At 48.4% G+C, this 25771-nt stretch overlaps 1 protein-coding gene across 3 annotated transcripts in view; it reads left to right on the top strand.

Moving 5' to 3' along the window:
• Positions 1-13239: 13239 nt before the first annotated feature.
• LOC306649911 (uncharacterized protein C16orf96) overlaps positions 13240-25771 on the top strand; it is a 47052-nt gene continuing 34520 nt past the window's right edge. For 2 of the 3 annotated variants that reach the window (XM_079121372.1, XM_079121374.1), the window contains exon 1: positions 13240-13854. In XM_079121372.1, the coding sequence (XP_078977498.1) occupies positions 13435-13854 (420 nt within the window). In that variant the 5' untranslated portion in view covers positions 13240-13434. The remainder of the gene's footprint in view (positions 13855-25771) is intronic. The other variant, XM_079121373.1, reaches the window with a different exon arrangement.

Genomic DNA, 25771 nt, shown 5'->3' on the forward strand with positions numbered 1-25771 from the left:
ACTGGGCACGTGGGGGCGCCCGGGCCTGTTTGTTTGCCCAGCAGGAGGCGGGAGAGCCCGGGCTCCTGGCCGCTCGCACTCACCGCCGCCCCGCCCGCACGGGAGAGCGGCGCGGACCGCGTCCCCGGCCCCGCCGGCGTGGCGCCCTCGTGCCGCGCACACTTGTCCAGTGCACAGCCGCTCTCCCTGCGCTCAGGGCACTTCGATTCTGACCGAAGCCGAGTCAGTCACGAAACGCCGAGACCGCGGAGGGGCGCACAGTGCGAGGCCAGTAGACTGGCGGGTGGTGCCCCTGGACGGGAAGGTTAGACAGGGAGGTGGCGGCGAGGGGAGGCACGAGGTGAAGGGCAGGGGCGTTGCGGAGGAGCACGCTTGCAGGAGAAAGCTGGAGCCCTGCGCTCCGCGCGTGAGGACGCAGGGAGCGGAGGAGCCACGGCGCGTTGGGCCGTCCAGTTGTCCCTGACGCGAAGGGGACAGCGAAACACGGTGTCCCTGAATGTCTCCTTCCGCTCCGGGCCTCGCCACCTTAAGGGAAGCACGAGAGCAAGACTGGGCCACGGTGTCCAGATCCGCCTTACCTTGGAGGACGCGCTTTCCCGTACGCACACAGGGAACTAGGGCAAGTTAGTGTTACTAGTGGAAAGCCACTTTCCTGCTCCTTGGGCTAATGCAAAGGTGTCGCTGCTTCTGCGGTCTCATAAAACCCGTTTCTGAATGGGCGGGCAGAACTGAGGGCACTACATAAAGGACGTGTCCCTTGTCCAGCCAGATGCCCCTGGACGAAACTGTGAGGGAGAGGAAGTACTGTGAGGACTGGGTTGCTGTCAGCCTGGCCACTGAGCTCTCCTGGGACAGTCACGAAGCTCTCTTACGAGCTTTCCTCAGTCACCTGTCTCCCATGCCGTGTCTGGGCCCTTTCTTTACCCTTTCCAGAATGTGCCCCACCACTTGGCACAGCCAGGCTTGTGGACAAGATAGTTTTATAGGCCATTGTAAGGAGTTTGGATTTTATAAATAGAAGCTAAAGAACTTGAAGAGCAGTAAGCAGTAGAATTAGTCACTCCTCATTATTCACAGATGTTTGCAAATACCCCTGCTCACCCTAAAAAGCAATACTTTGTAGTGCTTTCTCATTCATTCTCAGCTAAAGTCAAATAAGGGTACCCACTCCAGAGGGGGAAATGGAAATAGAAAAGACAGTAGAATGAATCAGATGTAACTTTCCCATGTGCACATATGAATACACAACCAGTGTAACTCCGCATCATGTACAATCACAAGAATGAGAAGTTATTCTCCAGGTATGTATAATATGTCAAAATACATTCTGTCATGTGTACTGAAAAAGAACAAATAAAAATTTTTTAAAAATAAGGGTATGCTGTCTACAAGTGTCCTTTTTGGGGTACATTTAATGCCATGTTTTTCTTATTTTTGTGCCATTTTTTGGGGATTTTGCTGTGTTTTTGGGCAGGGGGGTGTACCGGGGATTGGACTCAGGGGCACTCAACCACTGAGCCACATCCCCAGCCCTGTTTTGTATTTTATTTAGAGGCAGGGTCTCACTGAGTTGCTTAGCGCCTTGCTTTTGCTGAGGCTGGCTTTGAACTCGGAATCCATCCTCCTGCCTCATCCTCTCCAGCCACTGGGATTACAGGTGTGCACACCAAGCATGGCGGATTTTGCTGTTTAAAATGCCCCCAAGTGTAGGGCTGAAATGCTGCCTAGTATCCCTAAGCACAAGAGAGCAGTTGTTTTAGTCAACCTTGTATTGCTGTGATCAAAATACCCAAGAACAGCATAGACAAGGAAGTTTGTTTTAGCTCATGGTATCAGAGGTTTCAGTTCATGGTCGGCCCACTCCATTGCCCAACACGTCTTGGGGGAAGGGCTTGACAGTGGGAAGCTGCTCCCTTCCTAGCAGCAAAGAAGCAGAGAGGAGGGGGAAAGAGCAACGTGGAGTCCTCTGGTCACAGTGCTGCAAAGCTCATCTAACACATTTTTTGACTGCACTGACTCAACAAAATATATTTAATAGGTGTCTTTAAACAAAGACACTCATAAAACAAGGTTATGTATTGATTGGTTGATAAAAGTGTTGTGAATGGGGGCTCACAGGAGCCTGTGTTTACCCTAGAAGCTGTGGTTCAATATTCACTGATTTCAGTTCTGTGGCAGCTTTAGAGAATATGACTACCTCAGTGAGACTCCAAGTATGAATCGAGTGGCATTTTAAATGATCTTTCTGACTACTGTGATTATGAGTGGCAATTAGGAAGCTGAGAGGCCAGCATGTATGTAATTTAAAATTTTTCCACTAACCATGTTAGCATAAAAAGAGAAGTGAAATTAATTTGAGCGCTATTGTTTAATGTAATCCAATATATGCAAAATAATGTTTCAATATTAAGTCATTATAAACCTATCAATGATATATTTTACTTTTTCCCCACACTGTCTTTGACATCCTTTGTGTATTTTATATTTACAACATTTCCTAATGTAGGCCAGCCACATTGAAGAGCTCAATGGCAATATATGGTGTTTGCTACTATGCTGGACAACACAAATATAGAGTGTTTGGTCATTTACCTATTTGACCAAACGAGGTCTTGTTTTAGGCCTGGAAATATACAAAATGGAAAGAAGCATAGTTTCTTCCCAAAGTGCACACAGTGCAACTAGGAAAACTGATAGAATAGCTTACGTTGAAGACGTCAAAGTACTTGGCAACTCAGGGGAGGAAGTACTCAGACAAGGAAGGCTTCAGAGATGCAGTGGACATTTAAGCTGGGAAAGGGCAGGTAGAAGTTCTCCAGGTCTAAGAAGAGGTGAAGGGCACTCGGGGGCAGTGACAGCTATTGTACAGGTTATCCAGGAGAGTGCAAGCTGCTCTGGGTGGCTGGAAGGGAAGGTGTGAAATGGAAGGGCAGAGGGTGAGGAAAGGTGAGGATCTTGTAAACCAGTCTGGAATTTAGAATTCATCCTATTCAGTAAGTAATGAGGGGCTGGGGTTGTGACTCAGTGGTAGAGCATTTGCCTAGTATGTGTGAGCCACTGGGTTCGATCCTCAGCACCAAATAAAAATAATAAGTAAATAAATAATATAAAGGTATCATGTTCATCTACAACAACACACACACAGACACACACACACACACATATATATTAGATAGTGGAGAATGTTGAGAATTTTGAGCTGAGTGATGTGACTAGATTTGAGTTTTTGACAGACCATTCAGGCAATGTGGAGGGGATAAAAATTTGAGGCAGGAAGACTTCTTGGGAGGGAAAAGCGCTTAAAACAGAGCCAGAGAAAAGATCCATGGAGACTAAGAAGTGGGTCAGAGGAAGCATGTGGACCATCAGGTAACAAGAGCATCCCATGCAGTAGAGGTCAAGTGGAATGGGACATGCATAACTTACTGTACTGGATGCTTGTTGCATCCAGTAAGATGTAAGAGAAGAATCAAGTTTGGTTCCAACAAGTGGATTTTATTCATGCAATACACACTCAACCTAACATTCCTAATAACAGCAAGTCATAGGTACATTGAAGATTCACTCCCTTATTCACCTACAGTCCAATCCCCATTGACTTACTCAATGAAACGCCTCTTAACCAGGAAGTCAGTCAGCAAGATACCGAGGGAATTAGCTGTAGCCTCTCTCAGCTCCTCGGATGTCTTCGGATATCCGTGGGTGTCCGATAAGCTGGAGGTTGGGTGGCAGTCGTTGTCGTGAGAGAGATGGTCAGTCGTCTGGCCACGGTGATAACGGTTGATCAGCAATCAGTGATAGTGTGGACGGTAGCTGGGGCAGTCAAGAGACAGAGCGACGTGGAGTCCTCTGGTCATGGTGCTGCTGACAGTTTGCTTCAAAAGTCCAGGGTTTAAGTAGTGATTTTCAGCCCAGTCCTGCTGTGGTCTTCATAGATAAAGACCAGAACATGACTAGACCAGGAGCCACCACTCAAATCGTAGATAAAGGTCCATATTGTTCAGGGGTGTCATCCTGCCACACAGCAATTTTGTCACCAGGCGCCTTTTATGATTTTAGTTTTACAAATCCAGGCAAATACCAAATACAACTTATTATTACTACATAACACACAATATAGCAATTCCTATTATTTCCTTGTCTCATTACAATGCTGTGAAAATCTACTGACCATTCAGAGTTCACTGAGTATTGGGGGTTCAAGAACAACCATAAGGGTTGGGGTGTTGCTTTCTATCAGACGAAAATAATTCTCAGAAACAAAATTTCTAAAGGCTAAAGATCGAATTCAGTATTACCCACTAAATGAAATTTTTGTTTTTCCTTATGATATGGAAGTAGATGGAAGAACTTTAAATAGGTATTTACATGGTCAGGGGTCCCTGAAGAAGATGGATTGGGGTGGTCAATAAGAGAATGTCATCGCCAGTACAGCTTAACAACAGAGCAGTTGAAACGGAAAGCATGGGAGAGTCAGAAGTGTTGGTTATAAAGTCATAGAAGATTATACTGGTGCCTGCTGTCCGTCAAATAAAGGAATTGAGACCCTCACAAGCCCTGGCACTGAAGAGCTATAAAGAGCAGATTTCATTTAGCTGCAAGAGGGTTCCAGTACGGATTGGATGGAGACAATTCTGGATGATCCCTTTGTAGAAGTGTTTCAAGAATAAGAGGATGGTGTGGGAAAGGATCCCTGTGATGCCGGAACAGCCAGCCCCAGAGAGCGAGAAGAAAAACAGCTGCTGTTTAAACTAAATTATTTGGTAAGTTTGCTTTATTGCTTAAAAAACTCTACATATTACTAAAAGATGAGGCAACGAGCCTACTCTGGTTAAGGTGTCCTTTTCTTCAAAGGTGCACTGGTGCGTGATTTAGGTATTTTTATCGCCATCTTGAAATGGACAAGCCATTCTGTACATTCCTTTAAGTTCCTGTTTTTGGCCACCTCTTCCTCCCCTGAAAGGAACGACATTTCATCCAATTAAGTCAACAGCATTTTCTCTAGGGTTTTTTCCCTGAGTGCTGTGTGCTGTGGACCTCCTCTGCAGATCATTCCCCCTTTGCCAAGAGCATGTGATAATTTTGTTTCCCTCTCAGTTGATATTTCTCACATAATATTCTATTTTTTTTTCAGTGGTGGGGATCATAATATTCTAGATACCACTGAACTTAATTTGTCAAATTTGATATAAGCTCAAATTTTATTACCTATCTTTTCATAATGCAGATTTTGTCATTGCAGATCAATGAGTGTTATATATAAAAAGAAGAAGAACCAGTGAGAGCCCAAAATTTAGTCAGATGGAACTGGGCCACCACTTTATGGCACTGTTCAAAATGTTTAATGTGTGTGGTGGAGGGTACTGGGGTGCTCACCCCTGAGCTACAACCCAGCCCTTTTTTCCTTTGACTTGGGGTCTTGGTAAGTTGTATTTCTAACTGTATGTTGAACACAAACAACTCCAGTTTCATAAGGCTACTATGAGTACAGAGGCAGGGAAGTCACTTTCCATGTAGCCTGGCACATAGCCAGTACTCAGCACAAATGGTAGTTGGTATTTGTGATCCTGTGAGTACTCAGGGCCCCAGTTCCCTCACCTGTAAGGCAGACCTGTAGCCTCCAACCTGCCATTAGTGGAACTCCAGGAGCACCTGAGGTGATTGAAGTGTGTGTGCAGGTCAAGGCCAGCGTTCCTCCATAGGCTATCGGCCACCACATTGTCCAGCAGTTGCACTCCTAGGAACAAGAGCATGCATCCAATGAAACCTGGGGACAGAGGCCACAGCACAAGTGATCATATTCATAATAGCCAAAAGGCGGAAGCAAATGACAGATTCTCTCCTTGAGCAAACTTTGGTCAGTCTCCTCTGAATCCTCTTCCCAGCTAGACCTCAATCTTTGGACTTCTGCAACTGTCTGTGTGTTACCAGATTTAGTAAGAATTCTGCTAAGGGCTGGGGTTGTGGCTCAGTGGTAGAGCGCTTGCCAAGCATGTGTGAGGTTTGATTCTCAGCACTGCATATAAATAGATGAATAAAATAAAGGTCCATCAACAACTAAAATATATATATATATATATATATATATATATATATAAAGTCCTGCTAAGTAAATCCCATACCCCGCTCTCACTATCTAGCCAAATTCCTTACCCTGCCCTCCCCAGCTGATATCTGAGTGCCCTGGCCTGTCCCCAGCAGATTCCTGTGAGGTTAGTTTAGCTAGAGTCGCCTACCCTCTAAACAGTGTTCCCTCGGCCAAGTCTGCCAATGACACCCCTTCCCATTGCTTGGCTATAAATCATCACTTGTTCTTGTATTTAGAGTTCACCCTGTTTCACTTTTTCCCTGTTGTAATAGTTCCTGGGTAAAGTGTTTTTACTTTTGAACTATTGTGCAGTCCTACTTTTCTTTGACCAACCCAAATGTCCATCACCACCTAATGAATGGTTAAACAAAATGTATCCCATCCATACAATGGAATATTGTCCAGCCATAAGAAGGAACGAAGCGCCAATACAGGCTACACTGCAGATGACCTTCAAGAACATCATCATGCCAAGTGAAAGAAGCCGGTCAGAAAGGCCCATATGTTATCTGATTCCATTTGTATTAGATGTCCAGAATAGAGACAGAAAGGTCAGTGGTTACCTAGGGCCAGGGAATTCAGGGGAAATGGGTAAGACTAAGGGGCGCGGGCTTTCATTTTAGGGTGATAAAATCTTTTTAAACTGATGGTCATGGTGATGCACATATCTCCACACACTGAAAGATGTCCCATTCGACATTCTAAACAGGTGAACAGGAATGAGAGTTAGGTTATAGTTCAGCTGGTACCAGAAAGCGGGGAATAGGGCCACACCAAAAGCGATTCATGAAGAATCTGGTCACAGTGCGATAACCAAGGAAGGGCCAGCATCTCCTGACAAAGACAGGGCCATGTTATTTGTGTCACTTGCTCTGGAATCCTCCCTGAGGTCAGGAGTCCACAACTGTCCCAGAGGGATTGTTTCAGCCTCAAAATGTATCTCCTTGTCTCACCTTTTCCTGGAAAACACTGGAACCCAGCTCTTCTCACGTCATTGCCCTCCTCCCCAACACCCTGGCTTGCCCCCGGTCCTCACACATGTGCTGCAAAGCCAGCTGCCTTTTATTTTTAGTCCAGATTGTTACTGAAACTGGGGCAGCAGGATGCCAGGGTCCAGTACACCTTCAGTGACAGGTGCCTTGGCACTCGGTGGCCCTGCCCCCAGAAGCTCATCCTGGTGCCATTGGACAAACACCCCTTGACCTCAGCAGGGCCTCCCCCATCCCAGGCACTGTAGCCTGTTTACTGCTAGGTTGTGCAGAAGCAGCCTAGCAGTGGAGAAGCAGGGTCCTGTCCTCCCACACAAGGGCCATCTGCTGGCTGCACAGGCCCCTCCCTTGCCTTTCCTCGCATGACAGCCCAGAGGTGATGTGTACCTTCTTAGTTTACTCCTTCAGTCCAGAGTTAAAATCAGGCCTGAGTCTTACACTGAGACTCTACAGGGCAAAGTGCGCGCAGTGTCGGTTTGGTGAGCCTCACAAAGCCCGCACACTGGTGCGGCAGCACCAGGTCAGGACGCAGAACCTGTTGACACCCGACCCCACACCCTTCCTCTGTGGCCCCTTGTTGTGGTCAGCTTTCTCAGCACAGTGACCAAGAGACGTGACAAGAACAGCATAGAGGAGGAAAAGTTTATTTGGGGTTCACGGTTTCAGAGGTCTCAGTCTATAGATGGCCAATTCCGTTGCTCTGTGCCCAAGTGAGGCAGAACATTGTGGTGGAAGGGTGACAGAGGAAAGGAGCTTAGGACCTGGTGATCAGGAAGCAGAGACTCCACTCACCACATGTGAGATCTAAACATCGAGGCAGCCCCAGTGACCACCTCCTCCAGCCACACCCCAGCTGCCTACATCACCACCAGTTAACCCCTCTCAGTGGATGAATGCACACTAAGTTAAGGCTCTTCTAACCCAGCCTTGCCACCTCTAAACATTCTCGGGTTGCCCCACACATGAGCTTTTGGGGGATGCCTCAGAGCTGAACCTTAATTCCTCTTCCACTCACCAGGAGTCACTAGCCCAGCTCCTGAGAATAAATTTCGTTTTGCCTGTTTTTTTTTTTTTTTTTTTTTTTTTTCTTTTCTTCCTCTGCTATTGTGAGTTGGAGTCCATTGCCACATGCAGTGTGAAATTTTTGACATAGAAAAACCTAGGCGACTGAAGGCATTTTGAATGCATTTCTGCCCCTTGCAGCAGAGATGGAGCAGTTGGGCAGGTATCTCTCCCCTCCCGAATTCTCTGCTTCCTCCTTACCCACCCCCATCAAGCTGACGCATCATTAGCTTGAAAGCCTCAAACCAAATCAAATGCTCATTTTGAGCACTTTGTGCCAAGTACTGAGCCGAGCACTTGGTCCGTACACCTCTCTTCATGCCAACAGAGACCCTGTGTAAGTGTGTACCTCTGGCTCCTAACCCTCTGGAGAGGGCCGGTTAAGAACGTCAGAGCATTACTACCATCGCCTGGGCTTGCCTGCCCCTCACCACCCTGCTGCTCTCCAGGCACAGGCGTGAGGCAGCACATAGGCCCTGTCACTCTCAGGCCAGTTCCTTTCATACCCAGGGCAGGACAGGGAAGGAGCCCCCCAGAGTCGAATCAGCAACCACCAACCCCCAGGGGAAGCTGCACCGTGGGGTCAGCAACTGAGTTGCAGCAGATTCTGAGACTCCACAAGAGCAGTGGAAGTGTGGGTGGTGGCTTGGTGAATTTCCAGACTGACCATACCCCAGCAACTCTGCTTCATTCTCCCTCTCAAGCCCGAGGTCTTCTGGGGACAACCACTCTCCTGACTTCTCACACCGAAGCTTAGCTTTCTCCATCTTTGTACTTCTTACAGTAATGGATTCATGCGTGAGAACTCATTCAAATATGGCTGCTTCTGCCCAGTTTCATAGCTGTGGAGGCCACCCCTGTTGTGGCGTGTCACGTCAATGAGCGTTTTCATTGCTGCCTAGTAATCCGTTATGTGAATGCCCCAGTTGTCTGTTCCCAGGCATCTGGGTGCTCCTGGGGGAGGATCTGAGGCTGTTAGGAGCAGTCTGCTGCAAACACTCTAGCACATGATATGTGGATATTTCTGTGGGTAACCCCCTAGGGGTGCAGTGGCTGGGTCCATAGGGGGTGTGTTTATTCCATTTTGTAGGCCCTACCCAAAAGTTTTCCAGAGAAGTTCTGCCAGTTTACACTTCACCAGAACATATGAGCAGTCTGCTTTTTATATACTTGCCAATCCTTGGCATTTCCAGATCTTCAAATATAAATAAATGCTAAAATTTTCTGACAGAAACATGAATGATGAAATCTATTTAGTAACAGTTCTATCATTAATATGGCCCATGAGAACTGACAGCTCCTTTGGAGCTATCATCCAGTTAGTAAATATTTCCTGAGCACCTACTGTGTGCTGGGCTGTGTTCTAGTACTAGAAAGCAGAGAATGGTCTCTGCGCTGAAGGAGCTCCAGGAACACTCTCCCTTCGGGTCTCAACCCAGGCGTCCCCTCCACAGAGTGGCCTCCCTGAGCATTGCCGCACAGCCAGTCTCCTTGCTCACTTGGTGATCTTCACAGCACTTACCATCACCTGTGGGGAGCCGTCTGTGACTAGCAAGATCAGGCGTGGTGAACTGTCAGTCGTGGAAATCTGGCTCCCAGGAACTGGCACTCATGAAGAGATTGTTCCAGACCTCCTGGAGTCTGTGGTATCCATGCAGGGGCTCTTGCCTGGAATTTGCAGGTCCTACTGGGATAACCCACTAGAGCAAAGGGCTTCCTTAACTCCACCCCATACTGTTCCTCACAAAAGGAGGTCCTCCTGGTCCCCCTTTTACCTGTATAACTATAAATAAAGGATGGGGGTGGGGGGGGCTCTTCCATTATTAGAGCCAGATTAGCATGGCTCAATCCGGCATGCCCCTGATTGAAAAGAGATAACTGTCTCCTGTGGTTCTTTCTATTAAATAAGTTTCTTAGTGATTAATTTACAGTCAGCCCATCTGTCGACAGAAACCCTTTTCCTCACCCATGCAGGACGTGGGCGAAACTCGAGAATCATCTGCGGGCCTTATTTCTCTTCTCACCTATTTGCTGTGTCTCTCCTTGGTGAGAGCAGGGATTCTAACTTCCTCTAGCCCCCAGAACAACTTCTGGCACATAGTCAACCCCCAGTACATGTTTAGGCAATGAAGGATGATTGAGATAATGATTGGTGGGCTAAGAGCTGAGACTTTGGGTCCAAGTCCTAGCCCTGCCACTTCTCCACTATATGAGCCCCAGTAAATTGCTTAAATTTTTAAAATTTTAGCTCCTCATCTATAAAGCAAGGGTGAAGTGGTAGAAGAAAAAATTGGCAAGCCTGAAGTTAGACTGATAGGGATTTTGCAACCCAAAGAACAGAGAGAAAATAGAATGAATTTAAATGAACGGATCCTTAGAGAAAAGCAGGACACCTTGTGTGCACCAACATATGCATAATGAGAGTGCCAAAAAGAAAGGAGAAACAAGTGCAGAAAAAAAATCCAAAGAAATAATGACTGAAAACATCCCGAAGTTACTTTTTATTTAGTTATTTTCTTTGCAGTGCAGGGACTGAACCCAAGGCCTTATGCTTTCAGGCAGGCACTCTACCAACTGAGCTACAGCCCCAGCCCCACTGAAGTTATTAAAACAAAACAAAACAACAACAAAAAAAAAACGCATTAATCTGCACATCCAAGAATCTCTGAAAACTGCAAAGTAGGACAATGTGTGGAAATGTGGGAAGCCTCCAGCCCTCGGCGGCTGTGAACGAGCCCTGTGTCTACTCCAGAAGTTCAGGAGAGCCCCTGCAGTCTCCTCCTTGATACTTGGAGACTCCGGGCAGCACCATTTGTGCTCAGGCGGAGGCGGGTGTGTCCTTCCCACGGGACCAGCTGGAATTTGTCATCATATGCAGCAGGTGCCAATTCTGCTGAAGAGAAGTCTACTGAGAGGATGTGGGGTAGCAGGGTCGTGGGCGGGAGGGCTGGAACCCTCACATTTCCTTTCTGTCTCACACACTATGGTGACACTGGGCCCAGCTGGACAGTCCAGGGTCTTTCCTATCTCGAGATCCTTAATTTAATCACATCTCAGTCCCCTTCAGCTACAACCACCAGGTGCCCACCTGTAGTTGGACAAATTCGCATCTATTGACTCATTGCATCAAGGAAGAACACCCTGAGTGTTTTGTTCACCTCCACCTACCTGTTGTGGATGGAGGGACACCTGCCCTCAACAGTGCAAGATAGCCAGACACCCAACACGGACCCTGGACAGGTGTGACTGACATGGTTTATTAGTCACATATACTTACAGCCATGTGAAGGACACTTCAGGGCCCCAGTGGGGATCCACTGGGGAGCAGAGGGAGCCAGCAGGGCCCGTGGGAAGTGGGCTTTGCAGTGACGAAGGAGTTAGGTGCCCATGGATCCTGCAGGAGGTGTGATTGGTTGGTTTGAATGCTTCTGAGGCCTGGCAGGGAGGCGACACCTACAAGGTAAGGGCCAGCAGGGGGTCTGGTCTGGATGCTGGAGGAGCCAGCCAGGTGGGAGCCTTTCCCACCAGGTGAGGTATATCTGTCAAGAGCAAGGGAACTCAAGGGCCCTGTGTGGCCCAAACATGTCAAGGTGGCACTTGAAGTTTTAAATCCTATAACACAATGGGGATCCTAGAAGTGTTAATGGATGATCAGTTTTAGGGGTCAACTTGCCTGGATTAAAGAGTAGCTACAGTGCAGGCCATTTAGCTCATCTCGTAGAGTTCCTGACTCTCATGCTGGAGGCCTGGGTTCGAGTCCCAGCACTCTGGGATTGTGGAAATAACAAACACATGAAACAAGAGTAGCTACAAAAAGGCATTACTTCCAGGTGTGCCTGTGAGGGTGCTTCCAGAGACTAATGGGTGAGCCTGAGCCAACTAGGTGGGGAAAACCTGCCCTTACTGTGGGTGAGCACCATCCAAAGAGCCAGGGGCCTACAGAGAACAAAAACAGGAAAAGGCAAAAGTGCCCATCTGTGTCTTAGAAGCTGGTCATACTCTTCCCCTCCTGACCTTGGACACCAGCACATCCCAGAGCCCAAAGGCAGGAGAGAGGACTTCAGACTGTGTGAGCCCCATCCCAGGCTGTTGGCCTTGGCCTGAGAGTTACACCATTGGTTTCCCTGGTTCTGAGGCCCGTGGACCTGGCCTGAGCCATGCTACCAGCGTTCCGGGGTCTCTAGTGTGCACACCGCCTGCAGTGGGACTTCTCAGTCTCCAACTTCACCATTCCCCTGACACATTGCTTCTCGTGCGTCTGTGTGTCCTGTTGAGTGTGTCCTGTTGCTGCTGTCTCTGGAGAACGCCGACTAGTCCACCGTGTTAGGAGGACCTACCAGGATCCGGTCCACGTTAGGTGGTTTGGGGGAGAGTTTCAGGAAGTCAAACTTTGCTTTCCAGAGTGTTCTGCCCAGAAACTGGCCAGGTTGGCCCTGAGCCAGTGGGAATCCTGAGCAGGCCATCTTGTGTGCTGTGCACGGGGAATGTGAATTTGCAGTGGGGCATTAAATGGAGGAACTTCCTGCAGGCTTCCCTAGGAGACTGGAAAAAGCAGGCTGCTGTTGTGACCCAGAGCTGACCCAGCAGGCCCTGACAGTAGCAGGGCCCTACGCAGCCTTCTGGCCATGCCTTCAGACTCAGAGCAGCGCTGAGACCCATCTCAGAACTGGGGTCTCAGTGAGACCCAGCTCATGTGGGGAGCAGACCAGTGTTCAGCAAGGATGTCTTCACCCAGCAAGACAGGACAGAACAGATGACGTCCTCTCACCTCCCTGCTCTCCCCTTCCAGAAACTGAAGCACCTGGGCATGCTTTTGGTCCTGTCCAGAAACCAGCTGAGTTCTTCAGACTCTTTTCTCTAGGTCCTCTTTTCTTAAAACCCGTGCCTTCCTGACTCCAAGAAATCCGTCTTCTGATCCTACAGACTTCTGAGATGCATGCTGCCTCTCCATCACGTCCCTGCATGCCTCCTGGAAAGGGTCGCCAGCCTTACACACACAGAGGGCTGGATAAAAGGCTGCTGTTCACTATTCAGGCAGTCATTAAATATTAATCGAGTACCTACTTGGGTGTGGCTCCTCTAGTGGCACTACCTGCTCCTGCTCTCGGAAGCATGCCCACTCCACCACGTTCTCTGGTGTCCTAGCAACCAGAAACTCTGACCCGATTTCTGGCCAGGACGGAGGCCATTCCTCCCTGAATCTCTGAAGACCTGTTTGTGCAGCTCTTTGAGCCACAGAAAGCCACCACTCGTCCGCCAGGATTCCAAGTACCCCAGCCCCACTGACCCAGCAGGATGAGCTTCTCACTCACATTCATGGAACTGACCGACATTGCCATACCACAGTGCGGGGTGGTGAACTTCAAGGCCCTGCATCTCCTGCTCCAGGGCATTCTGGAGCACATTCAAATGGCCGAGCTCAAGAAGGTCCTCTCGGGGGATGAGGACTTCCTCCAGACCTCGCAGGTTGTGCTTACGCCCAGGGAAGGAGATGCCCAGCCCGTGATCAACCCCATGAAGCGGCTCAGCAACGTCTTTGACCATGTGGTGAACCGCATCGACAAGCTAGAGAGTCAGCTGGCCGTGCTGCAGGACCTGCCCTCCACGGCCCAGCTGCTGGAGGGCAGCCAGGGGACCAACCGGCCTGCCCAGGACCTGTGGCATCTCATCAAGCTCCGAAAGATGGTGGAGGGCAATGAAGAAGCCATGGAAAAGGTAATCCCCCAGATGCAGAGGCCTCCCAGCCCCTGTGTGCTCCGCCCAGGCATCTGGCCTGTGTTCCATCATGGTGGGCACCTCTTTACAGAGAGAGGGTAGAGCCAGATCTTGGAGTTCAGCAGAATCAAAACTCCGGGGATGGCAGCCTGTCAAGTACTGAGGAAAGGAGCCAGACGCAAGGGCCACATGTTGCATTATTCCACTGATACAAAATATCCAGAATAGGCCAACACACAGCACAGAAAGCAGAGTGGTGGTTTCCAAGGCTAGGGGAGGGGGGAGGGGGCGTGACTGCTTTGTGGGTGGGTTTCCTTTAGGAGGATGAGAACATTCTGGAACTGGATAGAGAAGATGGATGTACAGCATTGTCAGAGTTCTGAATGCCATCGAATCACTCACTTTAAAATAGCTGATTGTGGACTGGGGTTGTGGCTCAGGGGTAGAGCACTTGCCTAGCACATGTGAGGCACTGGGTTTGACTCTCAGCACCACATAAAAATGATGAATGAAATAAAGGTCCACCAACAACTAAAAAAATTTTTTTAAAAATAGCTAATTGAATGTTATGTTCCTCTCAAACCTTAGCCCCCTGCCAAAAAAAAAAAAAAAGAAAAAAAAAATCGCTACCCTGAGGGAGGTACCATGGTAGTCACTTCAAGCAGGAGCACTTGGCCCAGTCAGGGAGACAAAGCCAAGTGAACAAAGTCTGTGGGGGCCGGGGGCATGGCTCAGCGGTAGTACGCTTGGCTAGCACTTGTGAGGCCCTGGGCTCCATCCTCAGCACCACATAAAAGCAAAATAAAGGTGTTGTGTCTACCTACAACTAAAACAAAATATTTTTTAAAAAATTTTTAAAAGTCTATGTGGCCAGGGGTGGTAGTGCATGCTTATAATCCTAGTGGCTCTGGAGGTTGAGACAGGAGGATCATGAGTTCAAAGCCAGCCTCAGCAATGGTGAGGCACTAAGTAACTCAGCCAGATCCTATCTCTACATAAAATACAAAACAGCTGGGGATGTGGCTCAGTGGTTGAGTGTCCCTGAGTTCAATGCCCGGTACCCCCCAAAACAAGTCTATGTGAGCTTTCCTGGTGAAGGTGCAGTACCCCTACTGCACAGGTGCAGAAGCTCATGCTCAGAAATGCTCCTCATCTTGCTGAAGGTCTGGCAGCCGGTGCAGGTGGAGCTGGGGTTCAGTGCGTCCTCTGACTGCAGGTCCGACCTCAGGCTGCTGCGTACCCTGCCACCCTGCCTGGCAGGCAGTTAGCGTTCAGTGGTCCAAACAGGGGTAGGACGGTGCCAAGGATCGCTGGGGTGGCAGAGGGATGAGCCCTCACATGCTGCCGCTGGACGTTGTGACCCAGCAGTCCCACTCTGGGACTGAAAGAGCTGTTCAAACCTGAGCTGGACACGGTCTTCAGAGCAGCAGCCTCCGCTAGAGTCGAAGGTGGAAACAGCCTGAAGGAGGGCATTTCTGGAAGCTCCCGGCACTGCCCTTTTTGGGGCCTCTTTACCCCAGGGTTCCTGTCTGTAAGTGGCGACCCTCGTCAGGCTGCCTTCCTGAGCCGTCGAGTGGGTGGATGAGGTAGAGGCACCTGGAACGTCGCCTCATTCCTGGGACACTCGCAGCAGGGATGGAGTGTCTCATGGGCCGAGAGGGAGGGGAGGCTCTCCAGGGCAGCCAGCCCCGACTGAGCACCGCCAGGCTGGGGACTCGCACATGGGGAGATGTCGCCCACTGTTCCTGCCGCTGTGGAGCTGCCGAACATGGCGTGGGGTCCACGTGAGCCAGTTCCCAGAGCAACGCGCCCCTACCTCCACGCTTGCACATAGTCTGGGTCCCTCGCTGGTTAGAAAGACCCAGGCCAACAAGAAGGGAACTGTCCCCAACCCTAGCTGGGTCCAGAGGAAGGTGAGCATCTCACCCAGCAAATTCAGAGAAGGACCTTCTCATCCACATGTGGAGTCAGGGTGGTGTCTCAGAATGACAGGAGGACACCTGAGTCTTAGAAAAGGGGTCTGAATCAGTCCTGGTGGCACACACCTGTAATCCCAGTGGCTCTGGAGACAGAGGCAGGAGGATCTCAAGTTTGAGGCCAGTCTCAGCAACTTAGCAAGGCCCTATCTCAAGATGAAATTTAAAAAGGGCTGGGGGTATAGTTAAGTGGTGGAGTGCTTGCCCAGCAGGGGTGAATTTGATATCTGCAGTTCAGTGGGGAAAAGGAAGGAGAGGGGTCCGGACTGGACGTGCACCCTGAAGGCCTAGACCACACAGAGGCCACCAGGCCTGACCTGGGTTCACAGAAAGCAGACACTCTGGTGCAGGTGTTTGTAGAGGTGTTTGAGAAAACAGAGACCGCTCCCTTCTTGTAAGTGGGAAAAGCTGGCCAGAGCCTCAGCATCATCTCTGCCCAGTCTGATATTCTTGGGCTTTATACCCCTCATTTTCTTCCTCACCGTCCCTTCTCTTTGCTTCCTCCCCAGGGCTGAGCAGTCACCATGTGCCAGGGGACGAAATGCTGTGCATGGGATAGCTCCTTTGAGTTTTGTAGGAACTCCAGGAGGCAGGTAGTCTAGTTTTCAGATGTGAAGATGTTGGCACGGGGTGGCTATATAACCTACTTGAGGTTAGTGCTACAAAACAGAGAAGCCAGTGGAAACCCAGGCAGTGCAAGTATGAGAGCAGCGGGCAGCACAGCCTCTTGCCAGACAGAGAGGGTGGGGCTGGTAGTGGTCGGTAATAGTCAATAACGGTTTCCTCCTCCCAGGTTGTAGCAAGAAGTCACACTAAATGAGAGTACCAGGAAGTGGTTAGCAGGGATTTCGACATATTCTGGGGACCCAGCCTGTTTATTGAGATTTGATTGAAAGAAGTGGACTGAAGTCTCAGCAAGTCAGCCAGCCCCAGAGCCCTGCAGGATATGAGGACCTGAGCTATGGGTTTGTGGGGGGAGGAGGAGCCCAGTCTGGCCAAGGCCAGGCCATGGGGCAAGAGAGGCAGGACAGCGCAGGGAGGAACCACAGGCCATGCACTGAGCAGAGGGGGCCAGCACAGAGGCCCTGAGCTGTGTGATTCCAGTTACACGAAATGACCAGGAGAGGCAAGTCCGCAGGCAGGAAGTGAGTCCTGTAGGAAAGGGAAGAGGGAGTGGCTTGCTAATGGAGACAGGATTTCCTTTCAGGGGAACGAAATGTCCTGGAACTAGGCAGCAGAGGTGATGATCACATACCTCCTGTATGTACCAAGTGCCACTGGGTCGCACACTTTAATATCGTTATGTGTTTTTTTTCACACATGAAAAGCGAATTGGCAGGATTCACTTTAAAAGCCCCATGATCTAATCACATGCTGTCTATAAGAGACGTGCTCTCGATTCCAAGACACTAAGAGGTTGACGTTTTATGGAAGCAGATATCCCACGCAAACAGGAGTGGGGCAGAGCTGGTGAGGCTGAACCAACATCAGGCACTCAGGCTCTAGCCCAGCGCTGGCTGGTGTGGTCCTCAGGCCCAGAGTCCCTGCACTCAGCTGTCGATGCAGGAGGAGCACTTGAGCCAGTGAATTCAAGACCAGCCTGGGCAACATAGTGAGACTCGTCTCAAAAAGAAAAACGTGCTCCTAGAGACAAGTCTGCAGAGTGCGGCCGAGGGGCTCTCAGGCAGGCGGACACAGTGTCTGAGGTGCCAGGCCCGCAAAGCCGCCCGCCCCTTGACCTGCCTTGATGGATGAAGCTTCTGGAGCCCTTGAATGTCCTGAGCACTGAGCAGGGTCACCTGCTGAGCTCATGGAAGGGCTCCTGAACGTGTTTGGACCTGGCCGTGTAGCCCTTAGAGTCTGTTTGTACAGATAAGGAATGTCCCTGCCCTGAGAAAGTGTTGCCTGGGGTTACCACAGTGACCCACTGAAGGGGGTTGCCATGGTAGCTGGTTCTAGAATGGAGCAAGCTGCTTAGCTAAGTATCTGTGCCCACCAGCCAGTGAGGTTGGCAAACCAAACACTGTGTCAGTACCATGGGCTGCCTGGACTGCACCTCGGCACCCCCTTGCTCTGGGCTGATTGTGCCAATGTCCTCTGCTGCCCTTACTGGGCACTCCCAAAAGGCACAGGCCAAGAATGGGGAATCAGAAGCCTGCTGGTCTCAGCACCCACCCCAAACAGAGCACATAGTGTCTGAGAAACAAGGGCAGACTCCACAGGGGCAGGGGCCTCTTGGCAGCTAGAGAACTGGGAGATCCACAGGCATGGCCCAAGGATGGGCACCATTGGTCGACACCACCAGATTTGGTGCAAGTCGTTATTAAGAATTAGATTGCAAGGCTTCTCAGCATTGTTGACATCTGGGCTGAGTAATTCCCTGTGGCTTGTGTCCCGTGTATTGCAAAATGTCGGGCAGCACCAGCAGCATCCCGTGTTTCCTCCAGACAATGCCAGATGAGACTTCCGTATTATAAGTGGTGCACGTCTGTAATCCCAGTAACTCAGGAGCCTGAGGTAGGAGGATCATGAGTTCAGGCCAGCCCAGGCTATTTAGTGAGACCCTGTCTCAAAGGAAAGAATAACAAAGATTGGGGACATGACTTAGTGGTAGAACACCCTGGGTTCAATCCAAGAAAAAGGACCAAGGAAAAAATAGATCAAAAACAAAAAGGGAGGCTCCCATCTCAGCCTGGTGTCTGGTCTCTAAGCTCCAGCTAGTTGCAGAGGAAACCGTTTGTCCTTTGGTGGCTGTGCACCAGCTCCCCCTAGTGAGCCTTTCCAGAACTGCATATACCCAGGTTCCTCCCTGACTGGGTTCCTACCCGTTGGAGGTGAAGCAGCTTGAGAGGCCCCTGCCTGCCTGATTGAGGCCTTGGTTTTTCATCTGTAATGATAATCCCTGGTGGCCAGCATCACAGGAAAAATGAAGGATGCTGCACGCTATTATTAAGACTGTTCTGTCTAACCCTGCTTCTGTAAAGTTGTGGGTCCCACCTGTTATTTCAGAACTCCATTCCTGTTCTGTTCTCCAACGATCAGGGCACCTGCTGCGTGTCACACAGATTAAAATGCATTTACGTTTCAACTGGTTGTCAAGTATTTCATATCCTTGCTTAAATGTGTTGAAGATACATTGGAGTTTTAGAGAATCAGGGCCTAATAATCATTGTTTTAGTCAGTTTTGCGTCCCTGTGACCAAAAATAACCAAGGACACTATAGAGGAGGAAATGTTTATTTTGGTTCATGATTTCAGAGGGCTCAATCCATAGATGGTCAACTCCATTGCTCTGGGCCCAAGGTGAGGCAGCCCAACACAGGGGGAGGGCATGGCGGAGGGAAGCTGCTCCCCTAATGGCAGCAAGGAAATAGAGGGGAAGGAGCCACAGGGAAGATGCACCCTTCCAGGGCAAGTCCCCAGTGACCAGTGCCTCCAGCCACACCTCACCTGCCTAGTCAGTTCATTCAAACTAGGATGGATGGATGAGGTTACGGCTCTCTTTTCACCTCTGACTTCTTGCAGGAACACAGGAGCTTTCTGTGGTTCCAAGTGGGGAAACCTCACACCCAAACCATAACAAAATGAACACTCGGCAATAGTGTTGACCTTCCCAAAGTTCCCAAGGTGCTGTGAAGGCACTGGGATGCGGCTCGGTGGCGGAACACATACTCTGCATGTGCCGTGGCCTGGGTTCAATCCCTGGTGATGAAAAAAAGTCTCCCTGGGAGGTGATGTTAGCATCCCAATTTCCCACAGCTCTGGATGTGGCTAGCTAGCTGACTGTCTGGGGTGGTATTTGCTTTGGACCCCCTTATTGGGCCCCTTAAGGCTTTTGTACTGGGCTCTAGCCTGAGATAGCATTATTATTTTTTTGTGGCGGGGGGATACTGGAGATTGGGCCCAGGGACACTTTACCACTAAGCTAAATCCCAAGCCCCACTTTCTGCATACACACACACACACACACACACACACACACACATATATTTTCTGGTGCATTGTGGTTGTATACATTGGTAGGATTTGTTGTTACCCGTAGAGGTGTCTCAGGCACGTCCTGCGTGGATAAGAAAAGGGTTAACTGCTGGAGGACGGTGGTGGCTATAAATCAATCATTTACCCATAAACTTATCTACTCAATAAACACACAAGAGCCAATACTCTTTTTAAATGAGAGGGGCATGACAGGTCGGGCCACACCAGCTCTGGCCTCTAACAACATGAAGTGGCCCAGCTCTCCTTTATCTTATAGTCACACAGTAAAGGGGACCAAGACCAGGAGGGGCTTCTTCTGTGACGGACAGGGTGGGATGGAGTTAGGGGAGCCATTTTCTTAGGGGGAATATCTCAGAAGCAGGCAGGGAACCACTGCCACAGCGCCACAGGCCCCCGGCAATCTGGGACAGACTCTCCGGTCTGTCAGTTCCGGGCAGTCGGGCCTCTGCGTCTCGAGGCTCGACCCCGTCTGAACCTGCTAGGTAAGGATGGCTTCCCACACCCACCTATTTGTACGTGCACACAATATAGTGATAGAATTTGGCCAATGTCGTTCCTGGTTTTTCCTTCCCCTCCCTCTGCCCTCCGCCTGGTCCCTTTTCTCTACTGACCTCCCTTTGGTTTCCATGGCATTCCCACACACCAGCACCTTTCCTTTTCTTTTTTCTCCCCAGCTTCCCCTACCTGGGTCTGCTGAGTTTGGCTTATTTCACTTAATGTGACGTTCTCTAGTTCCTTCCATTTTTCTGCAAATGACATAATTTCATTTTTCTTTTTCTTTATGGCTGAATAAGACTCCATTGTGTGTGTGTGTGTGTGTGTGTGTGTGTGTGTGTGACATTTCCTTTATCCATTCATCTAGTAGTAGAGACCAAGTTTGGTTCCATAGTTTGGCTCTTGTGCATCGTGCTGCTATAAACATAGGTATGCATGCATCACTGTAATATGATGACTTTAATTCTTTAGGATAAAACTGAGGAGTGGGATAGCTGGGTCACAAAGTGGTTCCATGCTTAGTCTTTTGAGGAGCTTCCATATTGATTTCTATAGTGGTTATACTAATTAATAGTCCCACCAACAGTGTAAAAGTGTTCCTTTTTGTCCACATCCTCGCGAGCACTTATCATTATTTGTATTCTTGATGATCGCCATTCTGACTGGTGTGCATTTCCCTAATTGCTGACAATGTTGAACATTTTTTCATGTATTTGTTGGCCATTTGTATTTTTTCTTTTGAGAAATGTCTGTTCATTTGCCCATTGGGTTTTTAGTGTTAAATTTTTTGAATTCTTTATATATTCTGGATATTAATCCTCTTTTTCAAAAGCGTTCTCTCCTGCTTCTCTTCTTTTTTTTTTTTGGACTGGGGAATTTGAACCAAGGGCCTCATGCATGCCAGGCAAGCACGTTACCACTGAGTCACATCCCCAGCCCTTTTTATATTTTATTTTGAGACAACTTAGAGACTTACTAAGTTGCTTAGGACCTTGCTACGTTGCTGAGGCTGGCTTTGAACTTGCTATCTTCCCGCCTCAGCCTCCTGAGTTGCTGGGATTACAGGGGTGCTCCACTGGGCCCAACAAGACCAGCATTTTTGTTTGTTTGATTTTGGTACTGGGGATTGAACCCAGGGATGCCTAACCACTGAGCCACACCCCTAGCCCTTTATGTGTGTGTGTGTGTGTGTGTGTGTGTGTGTGTGTGTGTGTACGCACGCGCGTACAGGTATTATTAGAGACAGTGTCTCGCTGAGTTGCTTAATGCCTTGATAAATTGCTGAGGCTGGCTTTGAACTCGGGATCCTCCTGACTCAGCCACCTGAGCTGTTGGGATTACAGGCATGCCCAGCAGGCCCAGCGTTCTAAAAGCCAGAGAGGATGAAAAAGAAGGAGAATGTGTTTAGGTAGGCGAGGCTGCAGTGCTGCACCAGGCACCACATGCACATGCCACAGTTCGCCTTCGGGAAGGACAGCTTTCTCAGCTCCACTGAAGCCCTGAGGTCCCTGGGCAGAGGCTCTGGTTGAGAAAAGACCTTGACCCTTCCCCCCAGGGTTCTCCTGCTGTCCTTTTCCCTAGAACAGGAGCCGAGGGCATGTGGGCATGCTAGGGTCTGGGCTGGGTGTGCATACGCGGGAGAACAGAGCCCCGAGAAAGAAAAGAGCCTTTCTCTTTTCGTGGGCCCTCTTCCCATGGGGCAACCCGAAGGGTTCTTAAATTTTCTGGGCCTTGCCAGGCCCTTATCTGTGGGTTGGGGGTAACTCCTCAGGATATTTGGCCCGCGGCTACCCCTGGGAGATTGGAGGAGAGAGGAAGCACCAGCAGATCTGTGGCGGTCTCCACATTGTAGGTCTTTCTGAGGAACATTTTCTGTCTTAAGCAAACGAGGACTTGTAAAACCCATCCCATAATACCACTGCCACTCCCAACAAAATTAGCAGTAACTCCTAACTGTACACAGACAGTGTTGAAATTCCCCCCATTGTTTCTGAAACACAAATGCTGTTTTTACCCCTTTATTGAGATATTTCACTTACCAGAAAATTCACGCATTTCTAGGGTATTGCAGAGCCGAGCGGCTTGCACCATGGTCTAATTTTAGGACATTTTTCAATAACCCAGAAAAAAGGAAACCCCTCAACCCTAGCAGTGACTCCCTGCTCACGCCCACTTTGAGCTCCCAATCTTTCATTTTACCATGAGATTTTTAAGGTTCACCTATCGCGGCACTTTAAAACTTTATTATTTTATTATCAAATGATATTCTGCTGTCTGGGTATGCCACATTTAGCGTACTGATTAATGGACATTTGGGCTTATTAGTTTATTATGCGTAGCCCTGCTGTGAACATTAGTGTCCCTGGGCTGACCATGAACACCTGCTCTCAAGTGGTCCTCCTAGCCTAGCCTCCCAGGTACCTGGGACCACAACCAGATGCCACGGTGACGGCTACTTTGTCCCAGTGCTGTTTATGCAACAGATGATTCTTTTCTTTTTCATAAATTTTATTTTGTAGTTCTCTCTGGACAGCATGCCTTTATTGTATTTGTATATTTTTATGCAGTGCTAAGGATTGAATCCAGTGCCTCACACACTCTAGGCAAATGCTCTGCCACTGAGCCACACTCTGACCAGCAGATGATTCTTTCCTCCCTCACTGGATCATCTTGATGCATGTGTTGAAAATCAGTTGACTATAGATGTGTGGGTTTATTTCTGGGCTCAGTTTTACTCCATTGATCCATTGATCTGTTTGTCCATCCTTGTGCCAGTACCACACAGAATTCTTCTTCTTTTCTAAGATACTGGGGATTGAACCCAGGGCCTTGTACATGTTAGGCAAGGGCTCTGCTGCTGGGCTACGCTTGGACCTTGGACTCTGGGTCTTTGGTAAATGTTCCTTATCCAGTGGAGGAAGTTCTGTTCTGTCCTGGTTTACTGAGTATTGTTTTTTTTGTTGTTATTGTTTTGTTTTCTTTTTGTTACTGGAGACTGAACCCAGGAGCACTTCACCACTGAGCTACATCCCATCCCTTTTAATTATTTGAGACAGGGTCTTGCTAAGTTGCCAAGGCTAGCCTCCAGTTTTCGATCCTTCTGCCTCAGCCTCCTGAGTTGCTGGAATTGCACCACCACGCCCAGTTTACTGTGTTTTTCTCACGTCAGTATGTTGGATTTTATCAAATGCCTTCTCTGTGTCACTTGAGATAATTGTGCATTTTTTAATTGGTAGCATGTTTCTTATTGATGTGATATATTACATTAATTCATTTTTGGATGTTGAATTAATGGAATCTCTGGGATTAATCCACCATGGCCATGGTATGTATTTCTTTTTATATGTTGTCGGACCCAGTATGCTAGTGTTTTCTTGAGAATTTTTGTGTCTGTATTCCAGTTTTCTTTTCTTCTTGTGTCTTTGCATTTGGTATCAGTGTAATGCTGGCCTCATTGAATCACTTTGGAAGTGTTCCTTCTGATTTTTGGAAAAATTTGTGAAGAATTGGTATTAATTCTGTACATGTTTTTTGGAAGTCAGTGGTAAGGCCATCTGGGTCTGAACCTTGACGAGTATTTACTTTTTAATATTACTTCAGTCTTGTCACTTGTTATAGGTCCGTTCACGTTTTATATTTCTTTTTGAGTTTATTTTGGTAGTTTGTGTCTTCCTAGGAACGTGTTCATTTTTATTTCTGTCGAGCCAATAGAAATGTCTTCTCTTTCACTTCTGATTCTAATAATTTGAGTCTGTCTTTTTCTTGGTCCATCTAGCTAAAAAGTCTGTCAGTTTTACTGATTTTTCTCTTTTGTATTTCATTAATTCCCACTGTATTTTCATTATTCCCTTTCTTCTGTTTATTTGAGTTTAATTTGCCTTCTCTGTTCTGGTGTCTTGCAATGTGAGCCTGTTGATTTGAGGTTTTCCTTCATGGTGTGGCTACTTACCACTATGGATTTCTCTCTGAGCATCGCATTAGCTTCAGCCTGTAAGTTTTGGTGTGATGTGCCCTGCTTTCAGTTCACCTCAGAGTATTTCCTGATTTCTTCAGTGGCTTCTTCTAGAGCCCACTGTAATTTAGAAGAGTGTTCATTTTCACACACCTATGAATTTCCAAGTTTCTTTTGTTGATTTCTAATTTAATTCCACTATGGTCAACACATACACTGGTTCTAGTCCTTTAAAAATTCCTGCCGTGATCTGCCCTGGATAGTGCTCTTTGTGTGCCTGGGAAGAATGCGTATCTGCCATTGTCAGAGTGTTCTGTAGATATCTGTTGGTGTCTGGTTGGTTTATAGTGTTGTTCAGTTTTCTGTTTCTTTGTTGATCTTCTGTCTAGTTGTTTTGTCCTGCATTAGATATGGGGTATTGTAGCCTCCAACTGTGCTTTTTAAAATTGTCTATTTCTCTTTCATCCTTTTTCTTCCTCCTCCTCCTCCTCCTGCTTTTTTGGTGGTTCTGGCAGTTGAACACAGGGCACTCCACCACTCAGATACACCCCGGCCATTATTTTATTTTATTTTGAGATAGGGTCCCACCAAGTTACTGAGGCTGGCTTTGAACTTTGATCTTCCTGCCTCAGCCTCCCAAGCTGCTTAGATTACAGGTGTGTGCCACTGCACCCAGCTAGGACTATGTTTTCTCATCCATTCTTCCAGTCTCTACCTTTTAACTGAACATTTAAAACATTTATACTTAATGTAATTATCGATTAGGACTGACTTCTGCCACTTTGCTATTTGTTATCTGAATGCCTAGCACAAGGCTCTTTATACACTTTTTTTTTTTGTGTGTGTGGTGCTGGGGATTGAACCCAGGGCCCTGTGCTTGCAAACAAAGCACTCTACCCACTGAGCTCTATCCCCAGCCCTCACCCTATCACTTTTTCTCCCATATCCATTCTATGCTTGAGGAATCTAAAACCTACAGACATGGTGACAGCCCAAGTCAACTGTGCAGCTGAGCTTCGAGCCCTGCCTTGCAACTGTCAGTTTAGCCTGGAAGTCTCATCACACTGAGCCCCTGGTGTCCCCTCTTGCCCTCCAGAGCATCTCCACATGCATCCAGAGAGATCTTTTCAAAATGTAAATCCAGGCCAGGTGTGGTGGTGCACACCAGGAATCCCAGAAACTCGGGAGGCTGAGGCAAGAGGATCTCAAATTCAAAGTCAGCCTCAGCAATTTAGCGAGACCCTAAGCAAATTAGTGAGAACCTGATTCAAAATTAAAAGTAAAAAGGGCTGGGGATGTGACTATGTGGTATAATACCCCTGGGTTTATTCCCCACTTCTAAAGAAAAAAATTAAAAAGTAAATCTAGTCATTTCTCCCTTGACTCTGATTCACCATGGGCTCTCCCCCAGGAACCAGCCTGCTTCCTCCTTTGATAGCTTTCCTGCTGACAAATATTGAACAGGGAAGGGCAGGAGATGCTTCTGGTAACACAGA

The sequence above is a fragment of the Sciurus vulgaris genome, assembly GCF_902686455.1.
Source record: "Sciurus vulgaris genome assembly, chromosome: 18".
In the NCBI taxonomy this organism is placed as follows: Eukaryota; Metazoa; Chordata; class Mammalia; order Rodentia; family Sciuridae; genus Sciurus; species Sciurus vulgaris.